General features: G+C 38.2%; 1 protein-coding gene across 1 annotated transcript in view; it reads right to left on the reverse strand.

The window, feature by feature from the left end:
- Window positions 1-26,029, reverse strand: part of lama2 (laminin, alpha 2) — a 278,494-nt gene that overhangs the window by 28,908 nt on the left and 223,557 nt on the right. The window contains exons 41-58 of the mRNA XM_088324972.1: window positions 24,590-24,721; window positions 23,078-23,194; window positions 22,833-22,996; window positions 22,624-22,762; window positions 20,038-20,140; window positions 17,768-17,884; window positions 16,474-16,656; window positions 15,675-15,829; window positions 15,470-15,613; window positions 13,586-13,719; window positions 11,953-12,112; window positions 11,710-11,834; window positions 9,595-9,757; window positions 9,350-9,494; window positions 7,169-7,307; window positions 6,191-6,311; window positions 3,192-3,347; window positions 1,291-1,341 (exon numbers count right to left, since the gene is read on the reverse strand). Of these exons, the coding sequence (XP_088181098.1) occupies window positions 1,291-1,341; window positions 3,192-3,347; window positions 6,191-6,311; window positions 7,169-7,307; window positions 9,350-9,494; window positions 9,595-9,757; window positions 11,710-11,834; window positions 11,953-12,112; window positions 13,586-13,719; window positions 15,470-15,613; window positions 15,675-15,829; window positions 16,474-16,656; window positions 17,768-17,884; window positions 20,038-20,140; window positions 22,624-22,762; window positions 22,833-22,996; window positions 23,078-23,194; window positions 24,590-24,721 (2,448 nt within the window). The remainder of the gene's footprint in view (window positions 1-1,290; window positions 1,342-3,191; window positions 3,348-6,190; window positions 6,312-7,168; window positions 7,308-9,349; window positions 9,495-9,594; window positions 9,758-11,709; window positions 11,835-11,952; window positions 12,113-13,585; window positions 13,720-15,469; window positions 15,614-15,674; window positions 15,830-16,473; window positions 16,657-17,767; window positions 17,885-20,037; window positions 20,141-22,623; window positions 22,763-22,832; window positions 22,997-23,077; window positions 23,195-24,589; window positions 24,722-26,029) is intronic.

The following is a 26,029-nucleotide window of genomic DNA, read 5'->3' on the forward strand; positions in this document are numbered from 1 at the left end:
ACAACAACATTAAAAAGATAAAAAATACCCACCAACAGAATATGACCATTTTACATTGGAAGCTAAGATTTTTAACTTATAATAGTCATTTGAACAGGACTTTATGCAGTTTCTAAATTGTCTTTTTCCTTAAAAATACAGATTTTTCGGGCACTGTCGTTTCTGTCCTTGAAAAGTCTCCCTCTCACCTCTGCATCCCCTCCATCTTTTGTTTTTGTTTTGTTCCCTTTCCTCCAGTCGGTCCTGCTTCTCACACAACCATTAGTCAGGGCCAAGTCAAGTTGATGGTGTTCTTAACCTCGCTTAACCTTTTCGTGCACACACAAGGGTGCACCGTACCATCCAGCGTTGTTAGTAAAAAATAAATGTATGCGGCCAACAGGCCGTAATGATGGATAAGCTTAAGGTGACCTTTTGTCCACAAACAAACGCGCACACTTTGTATCCACGTCGGCTAAAATACACATACATGCGCCCCAGTGTTTGATGACATATCTTTTTGTGTCGGCAGCACTCCTTGATGACTTTTACTGAGTTAGAAAAAAAGTAACTCATTTAGTGCCTGGACGGCTACTGATGTCAAACTACCATTTTCAATTTAGTGTCATTGACGGATATAGACAGCAACTTTAAATTTTTTTAATTAAGTATGTAATTAATATTATATAATAATATTCCTGATCTGTTGTGTACAATGATAAAAGCAACATTTTATGATAACTATCCATCCTTCCTTCCTTTTTCTGCACCGCTTATCCTGGCTAGGGTCGCAGTGGTGCCGAAGCATCACCCAGGCATCATCTAGCAGTGACTACCAGGCAGTCGCAGGGCACACAAAGATAGACAACCATTCACACACTCATTCATACCTAGGGACATTTGGAGTCGCTGATTAACCTGACGTGCAGTGTTTCGGAATGTGGGAGAAAACCGGAGCGCAGGCACGGGGAGATCATGCTAACTCAGCACAGGAAGGCAGATAGCTGGACATGGACCCTAGACCTCCGCACCGTGGGGCTGACACGCTAACCACTCAGCTGCCGTGTAGCCTTGTGTGGACAGTTTTCGGCACAAATGTATTCGCCAGAAGTATCATGAGCCCTTGTGTGAAACCTCTTTAGACATAAGAGGTGTGTATGTGTGAGGGTGTGTATTTTTTGGTATCCTCATCCTAAAGTCATGTTTAAGAAAATTGGTACATTTTCCAGCAAACCCAAAAACAAGCATTTATGCATTCACTCAGGGAAAGTGTATGTGTGTAGGAGTGTGTGAGTATTTTGTGCAACTCACCTCTCCCGATTGTCTGCGTTTTCTCTTGGAGACCACATTTTTGCTCTGGCCCTGTGGTGGACAGGATTGCTCAGTTCTTAGTTGCTATCACATTTTGACAAGAAATATTTGAGACTAGTTTTTGAGACATAATTTAGAAGTACTCTCCAGTTGTTGCAATACAGATTAAAAGATTAATTATTTAATCATTACCATATTTTCCGGGTTATAAGGTGCACTGTCTTAATGGTGCACCTTTGAATTTCTGTCTAACTTGTTTTTTTTCGGTGCTCCTTATGGTCCGTAAAATAGGGTATTATTCTGAAATTGTCGAGAGAAAACGTGTGTCTAACTGTTGTAGTTATTCTATTTATTTACAATTTTATTTACCGTAATTTCTAGAAAGTGCACTTGATTATAAGCCAAGCCTTTACATATAATACACAATACGATCTTGTTTAATGTCCGTCCACTTACACTCTATCTGACTCTATCTTCATGATGTTTTTCAACATTGCACTCAAAGAATACATAAACAAATTTGAAAAAAATACTTCACATATATAACATAAATACATAAAAGTAAAAATAAATGCATAAGACAAGCAAAAAAAAAGTTAAAACTAACAAAATGAAAACCATGTAAAACCAAAGCAATGTAAAACAATATATATTATTCTGTGCAAGCTCACCTTTTGCAGGTGATTTATTTAAAAAGTTTAATAAGGATAAACAGATTTTTGTCTTTTGAAGGCTTTTCAAATTGTTTGGATTAATAACTACTCATTTTACTCGGTTTTTTTATTTGTGTTTGTGTGCGACATACTTCCGATTTCCTTGTAAAGGTGTCATTATGACATAGCTGCCATCAGTTGGCATATCCAGTTGAGTAGGCAGACAAGAATTTATTTTTTTTATACTTAATGCAGGGTTCCAACACTTTCTTCATGACCTTTTCAAGAACTTTTAAGGCCAATTTTTCCTCTTTCCAGCACATCCAAAGAAGAAATCCAGCACTTTTCAAAAGAACCTTTTTTGTTTTTGTTGACTTTGATGAGTAAATTAAAGGTGCTATCTTGCTGCTAGCATATAATCGGTGATATTTCGAGCTGTTCCTATCTATGAGCTACTATCTTTCTGTGTCAATGGGCTGCTACAAACTGACATCAATTCTGCCGTTCTGCTTCAACAATGCACGCACAGCTTGGCTACGTCGGACTTGTTTAAGAACACGGAAATGGCTCTAAAGGTGTTGGGTAATAATTAAGTTCAATACGGAAGACAAAAAAAGAAAGAAGTAACTGTATGTATAAAAAGCAGAAAAATGAGCCAAATTTAGATCCATTTTAATGATATTGATTGTTCTAAAGTAGTGTTTTCAATCTTTCAATCTTGGAGACAGCTGATATTTTCTTTTACTTATTTTAATTTATATTTTTTAAGTGTTTTACAGAGGATTTTTGACATATAAATGTAAATAGTTCATTGTTTCACATTTTACAATTTAATTAGAGCACTGAAGAGTTCATATTTTTAATTTTTATTTTATTATTTTGCATTTTCGGAGATATCGAGTTGTTGTTTGACCTTAATTCATATTTCAGGTGTTTTTCAGAGATCCCCTGATGGGTGGCTCTACACACGATGACACCATAGAGACAGAGCAGGTGTGCTGGTGTAATTTTCACGCACTATTTGAAACATTTTTTTCATTAAGTGCGTGGTCTTTAGCGTCGAGCTGACGAAAAACATGGCAATGGCAAAAGTTTCCGAGCATTATGAAGCATTTCACCTAAAGTTCAAGCATTTTCCTGACCTTGAAAATCCAACATCAAAATTCAAGTATTTCCTAGGATTTCAAGCACCCTTTTGAACCCTGTTAAAGACTTACAATTACGAAAGTAAAAACGATTGGCGCTTACCTGTTGATTGATGGGTGCGACCCCACCCACAGCTAATAGCAAGGTGCCGGTGTCCTCCTTGGTGCTGAAGGAGAAGCTGATCTCAGTGCCGACCGCAAACGAAAGCCTGGCCAGCTCTGCATAACCCGGCTTGGAGAAGCTGATGGTGTACAAGTTCTGCGAAATGTTTGCAGGCTGGTCATTCTGGAAGGGGGATTACCTCGTGTGCAGTCCCTTCTCAAGGTTTCTTCATTTTCCTCATGTTGAGGTTTTCGAGTTTTTCCTTGCCCTCATGTAGGTTTTAAACCAAGAGATTGTGTCATAATAGTTTGTGGTTTGCAATAATCTGTGGTCTGTACAGCCCTTTGAGACTCTTTGTGATTAAGGGCTATACAAATAAACGTGACTTGATTTGACGTGACATACGTTTTGCCACACTGGCAGTCCTGGAGTTAAAAAAAAACAACCTTTGAAAAGGTTGTAAACATTCACAGTACAGAAGCATGTGCTTTCCAGCTCCTTTGTAAACTCACAATGGTTGCTCCAGCTCATAAATAAATCCCATCAGTACTAAAAAAATCGGATGAATGTGGCATATTGATGTTGAAAACTAAGCATAAAGAATGTCCCCATGTTTTAGTTTATTTATCAAGTTGTAGTTATTGAGGAATTTTAGGATCGAGACTTGTGTGAACTTTATACTTGGCTAAAGGAAAAATGATTACTTACCAAATTCAAGGATATTTCAAATATAAAAGAGCCATTTTTCAAATAATATTTTTAAGGCAAAAGTTGGATTAAGAACACAAAACAACCCTTAAAGTCTGCTTGTTTGGTACATAATCACCCAAATTTGGGTTATTCATTTGACCCAACTTCATGGGTTAATGAATAACCCAATATGAGTATTTCTTAACCAGTGAAGTGTTTCAAATGAGGGTATTAGGACAAAGTTTGGTTCCCATTAAGAATTCTAAACTGGCATGGTGAGTTTTACAAAGGATTTTGAAAACAGTGGGTCAAAACATTTTTTCGGTCAAAAGGGGAGTGACCTGTTAAATAGGACACTTGGATTATATCAATGATTTTAGAAATGTTTTGAGCAAAACAATTGATAATGACATGAAAACATTCACCCAGAAAATAAACTTTTGGGATATGAATTAAGCTTTTTTTTCTTAAATGGCTCTATGGAAGATAGACCAAAACAGATCAACTAAACTAAGTGTAAGGGCAAACTTAATTGAGTGTTGTGAAAAATTAAAGCTTTAACTGACTTAAAGCAACTTTAAAGAACTGATTTTTCCAAAAACATGAACTAATTTAGGGCTACAAATTAAAACATTACTTTGACTTTCTGGACCATAGGTAGCATTTTTTTCATAGTTTTGCCAGGGGTGCGGCTCATATTCTGACTTGTATAATTTTAGGACTTCTTAATTATGCATTTTTGGCATGTTCAACTAATAATCCTGAAAATACAGTAAATTAATGCTTTATTTGGGTAAAACAGCATTAAAGCTTTAACTTATTATTTCAAAAGTTCCCGAGTCAAACAGTTAAATGTAAAGCTAAAAGGCTGCTTTAACCCTGCATTCAAAACATTAGAGAAGATTTTACTCTTGAGTAAAGGCAAGTTTGATGCTTTACCTTTTTAAAGCAATTTAATCCTCGAGGTAACGTTGTCAAGATAGTTCAACTCGAGTTAAAAAGGGGTTTGAAGCTTTAACCTAAATATAGGTACAATAACGCTTGAGATCAAGTTTTAAAGATGATCTAACTCTTAAGTTAACGCAGGTTTAAATATTTAAAGAATTATTGAGCTGCTTTAATCCTTCAGTTAAAGTTTTAACAATGATTTAACACAGGGGTCTCCAGCGTGGTGCCCGTGGGCACCAGGTTGCTCCCTAAAGGCCCGGTCACACAGCCTTTTGCGTCTGTATCGCGGGTATAATTTTGCGATTTTTTTTTGCCTGTGGTTGCCCGCGGTGGAAAATGTGCAAAATTGGCCGGCGACTGTTCCGCGTCCTTCCGGCAACTGTTCCGCGTCCTTTTTGCTGGTAACCGCGGCTGCATCGCTGTGCCGCGCGGTTACCCGTGGTTTAAAGTTTTGAGCAGCGCAAAACATTTTCGCGCGGCCAACCGCGTGTGAATTTCTTAGCGCGTGTAAAGCACGGCTGTATCTCGTCTGTATCGCGATCTCATAAGCGTCCAACAGCGTCTGCTTCACGGGCAGAAATTTCTGGCCGTGATTCAGCCTCGATACGCCCGTGAAAGGCTGTGTGACCGGGCCTTAAGGATAGTCGAGGTGCTTGGGGACCTTTTCTGAAAAAAGCTCACCAGTGCTGTGTCATTGTGATTTCCTTGTAAAAAGTTTTTTTGCAGTAGTCAACTGAGTCTATTTAACCCAACTACCAATAATTACTGTGTAAATAACAAAGTAACAACATATTAATAAGATGATAAGTTATTTCAGAAACGCGTATCAAAAAAAGTAGCCCTTGGCTTGAAAAAGGTTGGATACCCTTGATTTAAGCAGGCTTGAGCCTTATATAAAGCTGCATTGAGCTTTGAGTTAACTTGGAGATAATTAACTAGAGTTAAAAACATGTTTGAAGCTTCGATTCATGGAAAGATGCATTGACGCATGAGGATTTTCTTTTTAAAGATCTAACTCTTAACTTTAACGTTCTTAGCATTTACTTACATAAAACTGCTTTAATCCCTCAGTTAAAGTTTTAAAGATGATTTAAGTCTTTACTTCAAGCATGTTCATGGCATGTACTTATATAAACCTGCTTTAATCCTTCAGTAAAGTTTTAAAGATGATAAACTCTTGGTAGGTTTGAAGCTTTAACCTGTATACAAATGCTTTAATCCTTAAATTTAAGTATAGAATATGATCACACTATGTTTATGATTGTTTGAACCTTTATCTCATAGTTAATGCTTTCTGATCAAAAATGCACTGGTATATAACCTTTGTGAAACAATTCAAACTCAGAAGTGATCCTTCTTACCTCTACGTTACATCCTTTAGTAACGCCAGTATAATCCGAGCTGCCGAGGAGATTATACGGCGTTCGGGATACTTCAATCTCCCGCAGGCAACCGACGTAGCGCTTCAGCGTGACCTCCGGCCTGGAAAGATATTCGAATCGTCAGACTATGCAACCTCTTCAAAGGGGAATATATATATAATGGGATCATGCGTTCATTATGGCAGCTTTGAAAGCTTTGCAGTGTGCAATCAGTGTTGACCTGACAGGAGAGTGAGCGTCATCTGAATCTGTCATTTGTCCTTGCAATTCAATATTAGGATTCATTAGGCGTGAGCACGTTTTGATCTGAGCCAAAGTGTATACTGATAGGAACAAGCTAATATGGCTTTTGTAACTGCTATAATTTGGTGTTTGCTGTCCAAAGGGAAAAACATTATTAGAACAATGAGAAATGTCACAAACTGTGCATTGTTGTTGCCGGTAGGACAAATGACACATCCGAATGCATAAAGGACAGACAAAGTGCTGTGCCGAAGTGCAGCAGCCATTAGAGACAAGCACACACACAAACACACACACACACACACACACACACACACACACACACACACACACACACACACACACACTCACACACACACACACACACACACACACATTGTGGGCTAAATAGCACGCCAGGATCTGTGTGGCCATCTTCATGCAGAGAGCAATTTACAGTTGCATTTGCTGTAAAATGCAAAAATCAATTTTTTTTACCTGGATTCCATGCTGTTATAAAGACACATAGCAATAACACATCAGCAAGATTCTCATTAGTGACTCACACATTTACATTTGCTCCTAAATTGCATAAATGGGCAACCCAGAATACATTGTGTGTTTCCCCAATAGCCTAGGCATGACATTCTGCAATTTGCCTATTGTTGTCCACTGATAATGTTGTTAACAGTAAATTCAAATTTTGTTGAGCTGCTGGAAACTAAACTGCCTTACCTGTAGTTCCCAATGGTCGGCAAGCCTCCGAAATAAATGCTCTGTTTATCCTTGAGGTTGAGGCCAGTGGCTGCACCCAGAGATGAGGCTGCTATCTTCTCTTCGGAGCCACTATCAATGTCCACGATGGTAGCGGTGGCTGTACAAGAAGTGAAGATTTGAACAGTAACGAGAAAAAAAAACAAAAACAAATTAATGTGTTTTGAAGAGTGATGTCAAAGTTAGATCTTTCACTTAGGTTATCTCTGACTTTAAGATTGAACTCTGAAATTAAGGCAGGTTCGAAACTTCAAATGTTATGTGCTTTAATCATTCAGTTAAAATTTTAAGTTGAAGCAGGTTTCAAGCTTGAACTCAGTTATAGCTTTTTGAAAAGGTTCACATAATAATAATAATAGTAATAATAATAATGATAATAAACTACATTACAAAGTGCCTTTCAGGACACCCAAGGTTGCTGTACATATAAGTAGGACACAACAATAAACGAAGAGTAAAACGAGCAAGTAATAAATAACAAATAAAACAGATTAGAGTTAAAAGGGTCGGTATGTGAGGCAAATGGACGAGAAAAGGCAGATCTGAAGAGGTGAGTTTTGAATCCGAATTTGAATGTGGACACCCTGTCCGCAGAATTCCGAAGGTCAGGGAGCAATGAGTTCCAGACCTAGGGGGCAGAGCGGCTGAAAGCTCTGCTCCCCATGGAGCTGAGGCAGGCAGAGGGTATAGTGAGACGGAGGGAGGAAGATGATTTGAGGGTGCAAGATGGCGTGGCAGTGTGGAGGAGGTTGGAGAAGTAGGGAAGGGCAAGGTTATCAATGGCCATGTGGGTGTAGAGCAGGATTTTGTCCATGTTACTAGACTCGCCACTTCCCTCCTGTAGGCCACTTCGTCCCTCGCAGTGATACGTCCTATAATTGGATTGTTGTCGGCGAACTTCAGGAAGATTTTGTCATTCTTGAAGGGGACGCATTTGTGCGTGAAGAGGGGGTAGAGGATTGGGCTGAAGGACACATCCCTGGGGAGTTACTATGTTGTGATGCTGGCTGATGTACTAATTCCAATTCTGAGAGACAGGTGTTTGCTAGTTAGAAAGTCCCGAAGTCAGTCGCAGAAGGTGGGGTGCAAACCGATTTTGGATAGTTTGTGGGTAAATGTATGGGGGATGACCGTGTTGAAGGCGGAGCTGTAATCTACAAAGAGCATCCTGATGTAGGAGTCTTTGTTTTTTAGGTGAGACAGGTAATGATGAAGAACAGCTGTGATGGCATCTGAGGTGGATATGTTGGGCCTATATGCATATTGTAGGGGTTCCGGGTGGTTTGGGATGCTGCTCTGGATATGGGGTGGAACTACTTTTTCATGTTTGTGCTTGCAGTTTTCGGTTTGTGTAGCATGAAAATGGTAAAGGTAAGAAAATTACTGTTTCAATTACAGTCCAAACACCAGCCCAAACCCCAAAATTATATAAAAAAGAAGAGTTTATTTGAGCGTGTAACAGAGGCTGCAATGATTATGATTTAACGATTCAAACCAGAAGACGGTGTCAGAAAGGAGAACATTTTCAAATTCTGGACAGCAGCTTTACTTCGACCGCATTATTCAAAACAGTTCACTTGCACTTGATGCATGGTTTATCTTTCTGATGGCAAGTCAATAGGGAATGTTAAAAAAAAAACAGCTTGAAATCTTAAAGTTGAGTTAAAGCTTTATAGTTGACAGTTTAATTCAACTTGAGATAAATCATCAAGGCTGCTTCGACCTAACTTCGACCATAGACTTGCCATTGGCGAGTTAAGTGCTAGATCACCTCTCAAATAATTTTTTGTTTGTTAAAAGGTAAATGTTTAACCTAAGTTAAATTTCCATTGGTGAGTTAAAACTCACATTTGTTTTTAAGTTAACCTTTTTCACTGGTGCTATAAAAGACAAGGCTTTAACTTATTTTAAAAGGTTATAATTTCCATTGATGAGGTTTAACCTTTAGCGGCTGTGTGTTGAATTTTTTGATAAATATTGTCAAAGTTAAAGCTTTAACCAGGCATCGACTCAACTGCTTAAACATTTTGACCTGCCAGTGGAAAGTCGCAGGTCAAAATGTTTAAGCATATTTGAGTTTACTTAAAAACTGTTATAGCATCTACCAAATACTACAAAATGTTCCACTGTGTTGTTGATTACCTTGCTTCTTGTTGCGGGACATGGTAAGGGATTTCCATCGTCCATCGTTTTGGCGGTGAGCTGATATGGCGCTGCCGATTCCTGAGCCCAAATCAAAATTCATCTTCACCTTCCCGCCCGACAGCTCCAAAGACATGAAGTCTTTCTATAAGGAGGACATGTGGAGAGGAGAGCTGTTTACGTTTTTACACGTAAATTTGTGTAGAAAAAAAGACATGCTGAACACATTGCAGCAGATTTCATACCATGTCGTCAGTTGCCAGATACATGAGCAGCGCCTCAGAAGCAAAGGTCCGGAACTTGAAGGTAACACTAGAAACATTCGGGTTCCATCTTGTGGGTCGTCCCACTGCGGCGTAGCCTTCCCCGTCAAGCTGGACAGTGCCCTCGCCATTTGATGCCTGGGGGCTAACAACAACAACAACAACAATAACATGACTTCCAGCATAATTTTATCAACAAGATCATGATGTTGGAAACAAATTAGTGTCATGATTACTGATGTGACTCAGCTGTGCCTGCCCATTTGGCTCCAACTGCCACGGGTTCTGATTGACTCCCTGTCACTATTTGAACTCCTGTGGTCAGTCCGTCTGCAAACCTCAGTGTATACTAGGCAACCCTTTTTTGACCCTGACTCCCACCTGTCCCGTTTTTGCTCCCGTCTGTCTCCGGTTACGACCCGTTTCTGACCCCGACCACGTTTTTGCTCTCCTGTCCCGGCTATCGACTCGTTTTTCTGTCCTTGATACCGCCATTGCTCGCTACGGAAGATCCAATTCCGTGTTTGGATCACAATCCCGAGTACGAGAGCGACTTGCTTCCTGCGCCTAGCGAACGCCGGGTCGTGGGCGCAGCCCTTCCTCTTTCCTTTAATAAAACTTGTGAGAACGTAACGCAATTGGGTCCTGTGTCCGTTCTGGTTCTGACAATTAGTACTTTATGGCAATCTTGTTTAGTGCCCAAAAAGATTGCCGGAGGTAACAAAATGAAGTGCATGCTGAGTATGATATACAAAATTTTAGGCTTAAAGGTGCTATGAGAAATTTATATTCGCCATCTCCTGGCTTGTGTCATCATTGCAACATCTTTCAGGGTCCATATGTTGCACAAGCAAGTGTGTGTATTTCTTCGATGTGCTCGAATAAATTATTCTTTTTTATCTTTCTTAGGATTTGGGTTTGAGTTTGGACAGTAAATAAAGAAGGCCTCTTCTTACTTTCACCATTTTCATGCTACAATGCAAAAGAAAAACAGAAAAAAACCTTGCGTCACTTTCCAGCACCCCCTACCCCCGTCCCTCTTACTTAATTTGAAAATCAGATAGAAACGGTGGAAAAGTAATCATAAGGATTCTATGAACTGAAAAGGCATTGTTAACACATACTTAATAGAGAAAATATTTAACATTCAGCTTTTTGAAGGACAACCCAAACGATGCAACCCACCTTTAATCGATGCACCTGTTTCCTCTCAATGGTTAAGGTTAAAGTTTTTTTTAATACGAAAATTGGGATAAAACAAGTAAAAGGAGATGTATATTTAAAAATTTCAAAAAAAAATGTATTTAAAAAAAGTAGTAGTAGGTCAAAAAATGATAAAGTGGTGTAATTTAAAATAATATAATGTTAAAGTTAATAGTTAAATAATTAATTTTAATTTATTAATTTAATGATTATTCTATTAATCTTACAGAACAAAATATGTAAAAATATTATACAAAAATAGATAAATGACAAAAGTAATCTAATCAAAAATAAAAGTGATGATTCAGAACAAAGACCATGGTATGAGGACTATTTTTCTTATTTTCCTACAAGGTAAAACCATACCTGTCAACTTCCACCGCTCCATGCCCGTACAAACTGTCGTATTTTCCCGTACAAAATACAAAATAATTGTACACCATTTTTTTTTTCCGGAATGATGCATGATGGGAAATCCCCAGGCTGCAGACACATGCGATTGACAATTTGCGTTTTTCCGCACAGATTTCCTTGTACGTAGTACTCGTCTTAAAATGCATAAAAAACGTACTTTGTACGGCAAAACCGTCCAGGTTGACAGGTATGGGTAAAACAGGTACATTATATTATAATATAGGGGGGAATTGCTTGAATTATCTGATTATCTTCCAAGAATAGATATTTTGAGTGTATCCCAATTGCATACAATTTTTTCTACTCAAACTTTAAATGAAAAATGTACATTCCTCAAGGACAAACCGTTTCAAGACGGTTTCAAGGCAATGTTTTTATTAGTCCCTTAATAAGTACCGATGATTTTGGTTACTGGTGAATATCAGTCCAATACCTAATATCGATTTCCCCCCATCTTGAAGCATTATGGTGAAATGTTACCTGACAATGCATCCTTTACAGTCTCCCTGCCGGTCCCTGTAGTTCCAAAGTCCAATTGGTTTCCCATCAAGGAAGGTTTCCCCCATGCAGCCTGTAAATGTGGTTGTCCTCACAGCATCTGCTTTCTAAAAACATGTTCATGCATGATTAACTCGTTCAGTCCCAGAGACGTATACAAACATTATTTTTTAATATTAAGCACTGACGTCTATAAACATAAATGACATCAAATTTCGAAGTGACCTTGATGGTGCCAAGTATTCCGCCCACAAAGAGGTAAGCATTCTGGTCCACGTCCAGAATGGTGTAGGTCACAGGAGAGTTTGCAGAGTTGGGCGTGGCCACCACGCCGGCCCTTGGCCCTTCCAGAGGGTAAACTGATATGGTTCCGTTCAATCCGTTGCTATGTATAGACACAAATTAGGAGTTCATTAGATCAAAGCAGCTCTAATAAACTGGAAAGAAAAAAAACAAGAACAACAAAAAGCCATGGTTTGCGGCAGGTGGGACCTTGAAGATGTACAGTGAAATTTAGCTGCCTTCTTGGATTTGTTGATTCATCCCATCCATATGGAAACTAAAAAAAATGCATGGCCGCAAAACACTGCAAACAATTCATTTCCCAAACACAACAACGCAATCCCATTAAATAAACGAATGTCCTCTGGTTGTGGAAGTTTCATTTACGGTTCTTCTTCAATCTTTAGTCAGGTGGCCGAGGGTTTCATTGGACACAAGTCCACATGAAAATTTTGTAGGATTGCATGTTGCACACAATTTTCCTTTGTCTTCTGTTAAGCTACATTAAATCCAATTTGCGTATGCACGTTATTCGTTTCTGCTTTTGAATAGAATAATGAGCTTGTTTGTTTGCAAACGGCAAAAGGTCTACAATAAAAATAATAGAAAAAAATAATCTTTAATGTATATGGAAAATGGAAAAGGGAAGAGAGAAAAAGGGAATGAAACAGTTAAAATAACACTTAAAATGTGAAATTTACAAATTAACAGAACCTTCATAAAACATTGAACAATATATTTGAAATTTTCACCTTGAGGTTCGTAATTGGACTTGCAGTATGCATATAAAATTTTACAAAAACATTGGAGAAAAAAAAGGGCAGAACGGCGGGGCAGTGGTTAGCGCGTGTGCGGCACAGTTCTAAGGTCTTGGGAACCTCCTGTTTGGGTTCAAATCCAGCTACCGGACTTACTGTGCGGAATTTGTATGTTCTCCCCGTGCTTGCGTGGGTTTCCTCCGGGCACTCCGGTTTCCTCCCACATTCCAAAGACAAGCATTTCAGGTGGATTTGCCGGTCCAAATTGTCCCTAGGTGTGACTGAGCGAGCGAGTTGTCTGTCCCTGTGTGCCCCGCGATTGCCTGGCAACCAATTCAGGGTGTCCCCTGCCCACTGCCCAATGATTGCTGGGATGGGCTCCAGCACCCCTGCCACCCTACTGAGGATAAGCGGTGCAGCTAATGAGATGAGAAGAGCTAATGAGATTGGAGAAAAAAAAAACAATCAATAGGTTTGTTCTGTTCCTACTATTGGAAAAGTGCAAAGGAACCTATGGGGGACCAGTTCCTTATCTGGACTCATTGTTATTTGTTGTTTTGATTATTGCATCATTGTCGCTATTGGCCAATCATATTGCTGTTCTTTGATAACGACGCCCTTTAGGCCTGAGCCGTTTCTTGTAACCGTGAAGATTTATTAAAAAGAGGGGGCTCGAGGGAGGGCTTTAGTAAGGGATGGAATTTTCTTATCTGAGAGCCCCTCCCCTTCAAAATCCATTGATGTTGCCTCGTCTTATTTTGAGTATTTACTAAAGTTTAAACCTAACGCAATAAAAATATCAAAATGATTTCCCCTACCGAGAAGCTTCTATTCTGTGCCAGTTCCCGTCGTCAATGGTAAGATGTGGATATTCTACACGTCCCACACCTGAACCCACATCCCACAGAAAGTACACCTTCCCCTTGCGCATCTCCAAAGCCAAGAAATCAACCTGCAAAAACACAAGACAAGAGAATTATTACTTTTTTTGCAATCTCTTGGGTTTGTATTTTGTTATTACGGATGAGCTGCGAGGAAAAAAAACACTACTAAGAAGGTTTGGAGCATATGCTCTCATGTCGATGCTCACACTGAATTGTTATTATTCACAGTTAGAGATAATTAAGGGGCAAGTTTGAAGACGCAGACGCACATTCTCACCGACAACCTTAACCCTCCCCCCAAAAGAGACAACCGTTATTCATTAGAACAGATCACATAGCCGCTTCATTGCGTTTCAGCCTGCATTACACACACTTAGTGAAATGTTAGAGGTGTGTGTGAGGACACGTGTAGCACGCTTATTCATGCGGAATGTTTCACTTGCAGATAATTTGAGTTTCGCACACACAAATACACGCATACACATTAGTCAATTGAGAGAACGCTGTGATTTCTCAAGGGAAATCAACCTAAGAGCGAAAGCTGTTAATCGTCAAGTCTTGTTTGAGCACACACACAAGCATGCATATGCTTATAAACACCTTTTGGCACTGTCAGCGTCACACTTTAAGCTGGTTCACTCATATAAATCTTAGTTGTTTTGAAATTTGAACTCAAAATTGGAATTTGAATATGTCTGTGTTCGTGTGAACAAATAATGCTTTCATATCTTTACAAAAATAACTGCCCAAAAGGGTGAATAATTTAGGTCCCGGGCGCCACCTAGTGGTTCTGAGGCCCTAGCTCGCAATTTTTGTTGTTTTGAAGTAATTGTGCCTCTAATCACATTCCAAGTGCTACCAAATACTACAAAACTTCCATACTTTATTACGCGACTTTATAGCAAATTACGAAATGAGCGTTTTGTATTTCTATTCTTATATTGACAATTTTGATTGTTTCTTGGTTATTTATTAGTAGTATCTGCTGGACACTTGTATTAAAAGCAAGTTTGGTGTGCTGCTTCTTTACCACTTATCTTACCGCTTTCGATGTAAAAATGGCGCACTTAGATGCTATAACAAAAATATAATTGAAAATATAAAATTACGTTTATCTATTCTAAAATATGATTTTTAATGTTTGGCAGCTCTGCATCAGGATTACAGTGTATTAAGTCAGTGTTACTATTTTGTTTGTTGGATAAATCTCTGTGTGCTGTTTGAAATTCTTCTTAATGCTACTTTAAACTTTAAAGGAACAGTGTGTATTGTTTAGCGCTGCTAAGCAATAAAAAAAACTTCCTTAATTAAAAAAAAACAACAATATTGATTCAAAAAATAAGCAAAAATACATGAACTAAAAAATAAATGTGCATTATTTTAATATACTTGTATGTGGACACATTTGCAATTATTTTCCAGAATATGAGCTGAAATTAGAGGGAGCTCAATATTTGCTGATACGAGTACCAAAACCTTGTAAAAGGCTGGGCCAAAAACTGCATTATTTTCACTCTAAGTCTCTGTAGATAGTATTCCTCCCTGTTCTTTTTATTACTCAATTTCGATTGCACCACAAAACACAACTGTATCCAGTGATCAAACAATACAGACTGTCCCTTTAACATGTTTAAACAATCTGACGAAAATGTCAGTTCACAAGCAGTTTTTAAGTGTCTTTTCCTCTGATAAGAACCCAAAATGGTACAAAACACACTATAGGGGTAACAAAAAATGTTCAGACTATGTTCTTTGCTTATCCCATTTGGTTTTGCCTTTCAACTTCACCCAGACCTCCTGGACAGTCCAAAGACTCACATATTTAGCAGAACCGAGGTAAAAGAGCAGATTATCGGGCGTTGTGGTTTTGACGTGAAGAATGATGGTGTTGTAGCGGCCCTTCCTGATGTCCGGCCTGTAACTCCGCAGGCAGTCTCCGCCCGATGACACTGACACTTTGATCTAAACAGCAAAAGGTACAGTAAAATCTGAACTGAGGTTTTTTTAACCAACGGCTTCTTACGGAGTTGGCTTGTTTCCTGGCTTGGTTGATGAGTTCCTTGATTTGTGAGATGTTTCTCCTTAAGTTGTCCTCCAACTTTTTGATGGGTTTCAGCTTCTCCAGCAGCCTATCGGTCTCGTCCTCTAAATCCTTCACTTTAGCTCCGGCTGCGTGGACTGATTGCAAAAGACGGGTTACTTTTTGATAGGGAATCAGTTACGTCATCGCATAGAGAACTTTATTGCTGAGGGCCAAAAGCAGTGAAATCACTCAGTCATTGATTGAACGTATAGAAGGCAGACAAGATAAATAAAGAGCGAGAGAAAAGCAGGAAGGAAAAGAAAGAGCCAATCAATTAGTGTAGCTCAGCTCAGCATTCAAAGAGAAGCTTGTCTATACTATTTATTGGAATGGACACTGGTGAAAGGAAGAATGAATTGAGTTCCATGCTTTGCAGTGTGCAAAGAGCTTAAGCCGGAGCAGAGTTGAGGCATTATTATGATTAGGAGCAGCTTTTGCTACAAAACACTGCTATAAAGAATGGATGGTGCATCAATACTTTTGTAAAAAATAAATATGTAAATCAGGTCAGGAAATTAAATGATTATTTGGAGATCAAATAAATGTCACATAGTATTGGTGCACCAGTGAAAAATTGTAAAATAACGATACATACTGATAGCTGTTGGGGTAAAGGACAAACAAAGAGAACAAAATATATTTTAAAAATCAAAATATGCACGGTGTAGTCGTGGATTTCAAATAATCAATCATTTGATCCGTGAAGAAGCTTGAGAAGTTATTTCTTGTTTGGACTTACTGTTTTTCTCTGGGTCCTGGATCATCTGGTTGGCGGCCCCGACCGTGTAGGCCAACTGGCTGAAGTTCTTCTGGATGCCGTCAACTTGCAGGTTTAAGACTGCAAGGCGCTCCAGGACATCAATGGCTGTGGCATTCGCCCCGGCGGCTACCACTTTGGTTGCTGCTAGCTTGGCCGCGGTGTCTGCAGGGGACAAGGTTTAAGAAAAAATAAAATAAAAAATGAGTGTGTTATATACAAATAAATATAGTTGTTTTCTATATACAAATATACAAATAATAATGACTTCACCTGACTTGACTTAGATTTGCATCCAAGAAACATGGAACAATAATTAGTGAACCGCCAGGCTTCCAGTTCGGTTTTGGTCCTTTTTGCGGGGAGTTTGTTTTACCATATTTGACAGAGTTGTATTTATTCATCTATTTATTCATTAATCATCTGTACATTTATTAAAAAATAGCAGAAAAAAGTTGTTTTTTTACTGTCTTAAATTGTGTTTATATTTGTGAATTTATTTATATGATTTACCTATTCACAATTATTAAATATTTTGATAATAATATTAATTAATAAGTCATGATATGTTGATATCTGTAGCTGTCAATGACTGTCAATGAGAAAGACTTATTCAATTATTAATCATGTCGATTTATACGAGGGATAGTATATCAGATAGATACCACTGTATTAAAACTTTCTTTTTAAATGGGATGAAATTAATAAAAGATACGACTACTCTTTAAATGATGATTTCCTGTTACTTATAGTATTTTATTTTCATATTTCTATTTCTTATTTAATATGATTTTTTTTTAATACATTTTCCTTTAACTTATTTTTTGCACACATTTCTGTATATTTGCACCATCAGATCGCACTTTTATTTTGCAGCGCATTTGTTATGTAAAACAACAATATTCCAAAACGGCCTCTTGGGGCAGTCGATAACGTCATTGGCCACAGTTACGAGCATCATCACTTAAATATAAGGCCACCAACACCGTGACCTGACATCTGTACTCGCCCATTCCAAAGTCATACAATTTTAAAACTTCTTTGCAGAAAACTAAATGATCAAAATCAGAGCCATCTCAACTTTTAAACGATAACCCCGCACATTTTCAGTTTGGCCTCTCTCCAGCCTTCGTATCTGTCTGCTGATCCATCATATTGAATGGGCAACCTCTGAACTTGTGCCAAGCGGAGTTTACGAGAGCTCCATTCACACGCTTATTGATTTCCCTGTCATTCTCTCTCTCACTCGCGCTCGCTCACTTGCTGGCATTCATACCATTGGGGATAGCGCTGAGTATTGTCATGGTTCCGTTGAGAGCTTTGACCAGGTCTGTGGTTCTGTCTCTAGCGGCTTTAACTCTGCCCTTCAGTCCTGAGACGCTTGCGGCGTTGTCTGTAGTAAAAAAAGACTTAAATTTAACATTGTCATCATTTTTGTGTGTGTACAGTCATACCTCTTCATACGTTCCACGATTGTGCTTGTAGCTCGAACGGCTTGTGTAACGAACAGATGTTCCCAATATGGTATGGCTAAACTAATTGGTCCGTTCCGGTCCTCTCCAAAGCATTATCACAGAGAACGCTACCTTCATTTTTTTTGCATGGCCCAGAATAAATGTCCATAATTTATTATTAAGTATTGCAGAACTCCACATTTCATAGTCCCCTGTTGCACTGTAGCATGTACCTGTCCTTTTGGGCGTGACCCGTAGGGGGCGAAGACGCTTCATCGGACAAAGCCATTCCAACGAATACGAGCTGCCGTTAATAACAATGGAAGAAGAACTTTTTTTTATATATTTTAGCTTATTTCAAAATGTGTAGGCCGTATAAAAAGGTTTGTATGGAAAATTTAGAAAAAAATAGGTTCTAATCTTAGACCGTCTCAGTCACTGGTAATAGACTTTATTGTAGATGGTAATATTGTTGTGGTATTCTACGTAGAGGGTTTCTATAGCTTAAGGCAAAATAAATTCAAGACTTTTTAAGACTTTTTAATGCTCTTTGATATCCAATTTAAGACCAAGTCGACAAAAACATTTAGAAAACAAACAAACAAACAAAAAAAACGCAAATACTTGTTGCACACAATACATCGCGCCTCGTACACATTACCTGGCACAGCTTCTAGCCATTGCAAAAAACATTCGCCAGACAGCCACTTCTCTTTAAATTTACACTTTCACATGGTCCAAAATAAACGTCCGCAGTTGCTATGTGTATTGTAGGTAGACATAAGACATGCCTCTGCTCTGTAAGCCCGACTGAAACTACATCACCATTTTCAGATTCAGATTCAGATTCAGATATACTTTATTGTCATTCTTGTACACGTGTATACAGAACGAAATGTCGATAGTTCTGTTATTGTGGTCTTGCGATGTTGCCACAAAATCGATTAATTATTAAAAAAATACAATTGATAAATGTTACTGAATCTTTTTAGTTCAAACAAATATACTTATTAATGTGTTTACATTTTGAAGGCTTTCAAAAATTTGATTTAAGACAACTTAACGCCATTTAAGGCCTTATTTTTACAATAATTATTTCAATGCAGTTTAAGACTTTACAAGGATCCACTGGATCCCAGTACATAGTCTGTCTTGCTGTGAGTATATAAGTACAATGTTATTTTTGGGTGGTTTATTTTCTCCTAACAAGGGGAATTGCAATCATTTGCGCAGGGAGAAATTGGTTGAGATTAACAGGTATGCGATCAAGAGACTGTTCATGATACGTAAGTACTTACTGTACACTTAAAATTAAAGTTGCTCTAAGTAAACTGGGACCAGCTGATACTGGCAAAGAGCAGTCTCTAGTGGTAACCTATAAGATTGCTCCTGATTTGGATTTGCCTTCATATAAAGAGCAAGATTTTTGTTCCAACAAAACTCATATATCAAAACTTGCTCGTATTAAGATTTTCAAACATAGTGGCTGATGGTTTGGCTAGTAATAGATTTATCTTCTTCCCCAAAGCTATAAACACATAGAGTGGGAAACATTTTTTTAAATTTAGAAAACGTGAAAAAAAAAATCAAATTTAAGAAAAAAAGACTGTTTGTTGATATTTCGGGGTATTTCAGTGGGGAAGTATGTGCGTTTTAATTTTTTTTTTTTTTTAGCAAATATTCGGATGAGTGAATACCTCTAAAAATAGCCTGTAGTCTGTAAAGCCCTTTGAGACTTCTTGTGATTTAGGGATATACAAATAAACATGACTTGACTTGAGTAAAACACAATTGCGAAACAGTTTTAAAAAAGAATGTCCCTGTTCTAAGTGCAAAACCCCAGTTTTTAAAAGTACAATATCCCCTTCTAGTGCAATATTCCGGTTTTGCACGGTTTTATTGGAGGCAAATTCTCAACTATTAATGTACTGTATGTCCTGTTGAATATTTTACATTGTACTGTTTACTTATTTGCTCTTCACTTCATTTCCATAACTTTGTGCAAGGGAAGATTTTTAAGTCGGCACGTGATTCTGATTCTGAAAAGGATCTAACTTATAGACTTCTATTCGGTTTTACAAAAACGCAGTACCTCTGACATCATTCTGCAGTTGCTTAGCCTGGTTGAGTAGCTTGATACTCTTCTGAAGGACACCTTGAGCTTCCTCCTTCACCGGGATTTCCGGGCCTAGCGCCTACACACATACACATAAGTAAAAGAAATCAGTGACAAAGAACGCTTTAGAATTTGGTAGGCGCTCGTGAATTAAATAGCTTTCACCCGGCGCTCAAAGGTGATGTCATCTGCATACCGATAGACTACTTTGCATCTCCAAACAACATCCCTACAATGGTTTCTAAATGGCGGAAGGACCTCTTTATACCCTTTCTACACTTTTGCCCTGGTAGGGTACAGATTGTTTTACTTAGTCGTTGTCCTGTTCTCGATGGACAATGAAGACAAAAGAAACAAAAGTAAGATGGATTTAATAAAATTAAAACCAGTGAGAGTTTTTTTTGTCGTGGAAAGAAAGGTCAGATATTAGCCTGATACGAATACGTGGTTTCGGTATTACCAATCCTTGCTCATCATAGCACACCCTTCAAATTTAACGGCGACCAGTTGGAAAATATTTTTGTGACAAAAAGGGGAAAAGTAAAACAAAAGCAGCAGCTATCAATAGTTGGATAAGCTGCCAATAAAGCTGTCTATCAAGATGCCATTTAAGGACTTTTACGACAAACTCCTGAATAATAATAAAATAACAATGAAAAGCTAAAAATAAAATCTGAAAATGCTGGTTGACTAGTGATCCCAAAAGCCAAGAAGAGATCTGTAGGTTCGAGAGCGTTATCCATTCGGGCCCCGGTGCTGTGGAATGCTCTGCCCCCTGAGAATCTGCAGCCTCAGTGGAACTGTTTAAATCTAGGCTCAATCACACTTATATTCCATAGTGTATGAATGACCTATATTTCATGTTGACAAAATCTGTGTATTTTTTGTTATTGCAAAATCCATTGCAGCCTGATCATCCCTGAAGCGGGATTATACCTCATGTGCGGTCCCTTCTAAAGGTTTCTTCATTTTTCCTCATGTTGAGGTTTTTGAATTTTTCTTGCCCTCATGTAGGTTTTGGATCAGGGGATTGTGTAATAATAGTCTGTGGTTTGCAAAAATCTGTGGTCTGTGCAGCCCTTTGAGACTCCTTGTGATTAAGGGCTATACAAATAAACATGACTTGACTTGACTTGACATGATAGGCTATTAAAACAAAAAGTTGAGTGTATTTATTTTGATGTAGTTAAAAACATATTCAGATGGTATCAGATTTTGCACTTGATATCAATTTTGATGAGTACGGAAATTCTGAGGACCGGTCTCAGTTTTATAAAAAGTGATATAGAACCTCTCTCAATATTTATTTTATGTTCTTTAACTTCTATTTATTTTTTTTCTATTTCATTTTTTGGGGAAATAACATTTGACCAGGAATGCAATGGTTATTTTTTCCTGTTTTTGATTAAGCACTGAAAAACATTTACAGAACATTTTGATTATTTAAAATATTATTTCTAATATTTTTTCTTGATTTGTAATTGGGCTTTTAGCAAGCATTGGAGGAAACATATGATACAGATGTAAAAAGTCTATACAATTTCTAAACTATTAAAATCGAGATAAATCAAAGACCAACAGAACAAGAGCAAACACAATTTAGTCCGTGGTTTGCAATAATCTGTGGTCTGTGCAGCCCTTTGAGACTCTTTGTGATTAAGGGCTATACAAATAAACATGACTTGACTTGACTTAAATTCATTTTATGATACTTTCTCAATTTCTCCCTTGAATTTAGCAGTGAAAAAAAGGAAAGTCAAGCACTATACCTTGAATTTTGAGAGCTTTTGTGGCAAAGCGTATACAGTATTGTACCTCTGAGGCTTTAATGTAGTTAAAGATCAACAAACATGAAAACAAAACAAAATAGAAAAGAAAATAGAATCGGATGAAAGACAACTTGTCATGATTACTGATACGGGGCACCTGAGTCTGTTCCGTTGGCGCCAATGGCCTTGGGAGCTGATTGGCTGCTGCTCTCTTTTTAAACCCCCGTCTTCCTTTCAACGATTGACAGTTCGTCTGCGAACCTCAGACGCTAGACAACCGCTTTTTGACTCCTGACTTAATCCTGTCCTGTTTCCCGTTTGATTCCTGGCGCCAACCTCTTTTCTGAACCCGTTTATGTTTCTGCTCCTCCGTCCCGACCATCCACCTGTTTTTTCCCCGCTCTCGACACTGCCTTCCCTCGCCACGGAAGGGCCACTTCTGCATTCTAAGCGATCTGCTAGCCGTGACCGACAGTCACAGGATAGTGGGTGCAAGCCCTTTCCTCCTTCTAAATAAAGCTGAGTAAAATGAACGCAAGTGGGTCCTGTCTCCGTTCCTGGTCTGGGACACAACTATGAAGAAAAAAAGATGTTGCTAAGTATGCATTCGTAAAAAATGAAAAAAATAATTAAAAAAAAATAAAAACAAACGAATGAACAATCCCAAAACATTGACTGATGTTGAGTACAAGCAGTACATAACTATACAAACATGAATTGAATGTGTTCTGTTCATTTTAGTGGATAGCTCTTCAAATCATTAAATGTGTGTTGTGTTTGTGTGTTTTCTTACCATCGTCAGCGCTTCTGACGCCGTCTGTTTGGCCGCCTTGGCCTCTTTCTCCGCTTCATCCACATTAGCTTTGATGTTCGTGTACGCTTTGAACGCGGCCGTTGCGTTGAAGGAGAGATTCTTTGCTTCAGCTAGGATCCTGCAACCACATTTCAATCCTTAGTTCCAAATCTTTGATTGTGAAAACTGATGTCGGTGTCTGTTGTTACCCATCTAAAATAGTGGCGGATTCGTGAAGCTGGTGGGCGTGCTCTTCTGCGGCGCCCACGCGATGAGCCAAGCCGCCACCGCTCAACCCGTCGGTGAGGTGGCGGACTTTGTCCTCCAGCTGGTCGTGGAGAGGGCCGAGGTCTCTTCTTATTTCCTCCGCGTCCTAAAAACACGAAAAACGACTCCAGAGTTAGACAGAAGATGTTGTGAACTCCACGGTATCAAACAAGGCTCCATGTCGTGCCTCTAACTCTTTATTGATGTTGTCGGAAAGCTGGTTGGCGTCGTCTAGGAGGCTTTCGGCTTCCCCGATGATCTTTTGCGCTTCTTGTTTCACCCCTAGGACAGCAGCATGCCTACCCTATAAAATAACAGACCGCCATGACTTAAAAATTTTGTAATGAAAAACAGTGCTCGATGTTCAATACTCATTTCAGGATGAGATGATGCTTTGTAGCAATTACTCATTGGTCAGCTTTTCAGTGAGTGCAATTTAAGTAAGACCACATTCAATTAAAAAGCTGCAAGCTTTGGGGAAAGAGACTTTATGTTGGGGTTGTGGAGAATAAATTATTCAAATGTTGGCCCAAAGCTACCAAATAACGACAGAAATTGACCTAAAAGTAAAGTACACCTAAAGTGTGAAAAGTTTATTCTGTTTTAACATTGGGCACCATCAAATACGATTTTATAAAATATCCGTTTGTTATTTTGACTATTATTGTGCACTGTCGTTCATTGTTTTCACCACACGGCAGTGTAACTATCAGTCAATCGTGTGGCTGTTTTCTGAATTTCATACCTCAGGGAAAAGCCTTGAGAACAGGTTGGAATTTTTTATCTGAAGGCTTCTCCCCGTTTACCTTGCAAGTTCAAATTCCATTGTTGTCTTCTCTCCTTATTTTGGGTGTCTACTGAACTTAAAAGTGAAATAATTTCAAGAGTAAATTACAACAAAGTGTCTAAAAATCAAAAGGAAGTGCTTCGGGAGTAAGACAGGTAAGAGGAAGTGTCAAAAATTGAGCAGGAGACTGACTGAAAAGTTCTCAAATCATAAAGGAAGTAATCAATATTGAACAAAGTAAATGTAATGTAGAGTAAATCAACAGAAGGTGACAGGTATTAAACAATAAAAGAGCTTAAGGGACCAAAGTTAAAAAGAGAGTGCTCCAGGAGTGTCCTAAAATCAAAGAATTTCAACAAGACATGAGTCACGAAGTGTAAAAACTGAACAGGAAGTAGAACTCCTAAAACAAGAGGAGGGATGCTTAAATCTAAAGGAACTAACTCTTAAGTGTCCTCAAATCAACAGGAAGTCAACCAAATTTAACAGTTAATGTCTAAAAAATCAATAGGAAGTGCTCTAAAATAAAGAGGAAATGAGTTTAAAGTGCTCATATTCCAACATGAAGTACCTCAAAATGAACGGGAGACTCACTAATTTCACAGGAATGCCCCATAAACTAGGTGAAAGTGACCCTTAAAGTGTACCCATATTGGTAAGGAGTAATGTCAATTTGACAGGACAATAACCCCAAAGGTACTTAAAAATAAACAGGAAGTACCCCTGATACATCCCAAAATAAACATGAAGTGCCTTAACTTGAATGGGAAATGTGTCAGAAGTGCTCTAGAAATGAACAAGAAGTTATCCAAAATGATCAGGAAATCATGCAAGGGTGAGCAGAACAGACTTTAAACAGGAAGTGGCATAGGGGGTTCAAAAAATGAAAATGGAAAAAATCAAAGTACGTGCCTCCAAGAATGTGATATTGGCTTGGTTTTGTCCGGCCAGCACAGTGGCCTGCCAGGTCTTCTCACGGGCAGTGTGAAGAAGCTCTTGGGCCTCCTGGAGTTTGCCTTCATGATCCGACATCTTTTCTTGTATCTAGTAAGGTAAACAAAAAGTTATAATTATTCTGTCTTGTTGAAAAACCAGGGTCCGTACACCTTTTTCATGGCCGAATTCTAGCACTTCCCGAGCACTTTCAATTTTACCAGCACCAGCGCCGATTAAAATAATTTTATTGTTGTTGTTGACTTTGATGACTGAAATAAAGTCGCTATCTTTTTGCTAGCATATACTTTTTTGATTTTTTGAGCTGTCATTGTCTATGATCCAGGGTCTTTTTTGTGTCAATGGCCTGCTATAAAGTGACATGAGTTATGCCATTCTGGCTCAAGAATGCATGAGCAGCTTGGCTACGTCTTGACAAACACGGAAAGGGCTCAATAGGTGTTAGGTAAAAATTCAGTTTAATACTGGAGACAAAAAAAGAAAGAATGTACTGTATGTATAAAATGAAAAAAGGGTCCAAATTTGGACTAATTTTAATGATATTGATTGCTCCGAAGCAGAGTGCATTCGATCTTTCAATCTCAGAGACGGCTGATGTATTTATTTTCCTAATTTTTATATTTTCTGCAGTGTTTTACAGAGGATTTTTGTAATAAATGGTTCAAACAGAAATGTAAATAGTTGAGTGTTTTGCATTTTACAATTTATTTACAGCACTTAAGAGTTAACATTTTTAATTTTTATTTTATTTTTTTGCATTTTCAGAGATTTTGTGTTGTTCGATTTTAATTCATATTTCATGTGTTTTTCAGAGATCCCCTTTAAAACATTTACAATTACTAAATTCTTTGGTGCATTAGGTATTATAAATCTTGATAATATATCATTAGAAAACAAAACGGTTTGAAAAGCCGTTTTTTGGAGCCAGTTTTCTAAATAGAGCCATCCTTTTGGGTGCGGCCAGTAGGGGGGAGGGGCTTCACATGATGACGCCAAAATGACTGAGAGCAGGCGTGTTGGTGTCATTTTCATGCACAATTTGAAACAAATTGTGTATGCTGATCGCTTGCCTTTTCTTTTACCTATTTTCATAAATATTATTATGCGTGTTTTTAGAGGATCTGAGTCTAAATTGGTTGAAATAGAATTGTATTTTTTTTTGTGCATTTTAGCATTTATTTCTAGCAGTGAAAAGTTATTTTTTTAACTTTTATTTTATTGTTTTGCATTTTCAGGTATTATGTGTTGTCTTTTAGACTTTATATCTGTTCAGTAAGTAAAAGCTAAAATTGTCGGGCGATGACGCTTCAAATGACAACGGCATAACGAAAAGGCACCAGAGCCGACGAGTCAGTGTCATTTTCATGCCCTTTTTTAAAAAAAGATTCTTCATTCATT

The sequence above is a fragment of the Urocampus carinirostris genome, chromosome 20, assembly GCF_059441175.1.
Source record: "Urocampus carinirostris isolate Australia breed hairy pipefish chromosome 20, RoL_Ucar_1.0, whole genome shotgun sequence".
Classification (NCBI taxonomy): domain Eukaryota; kingdom Metazoa; phylum Chordata; class Actinopteri; order Syngnathiformes; family Syngnathidae; genus Urocampus; species Urocampus carinirostris.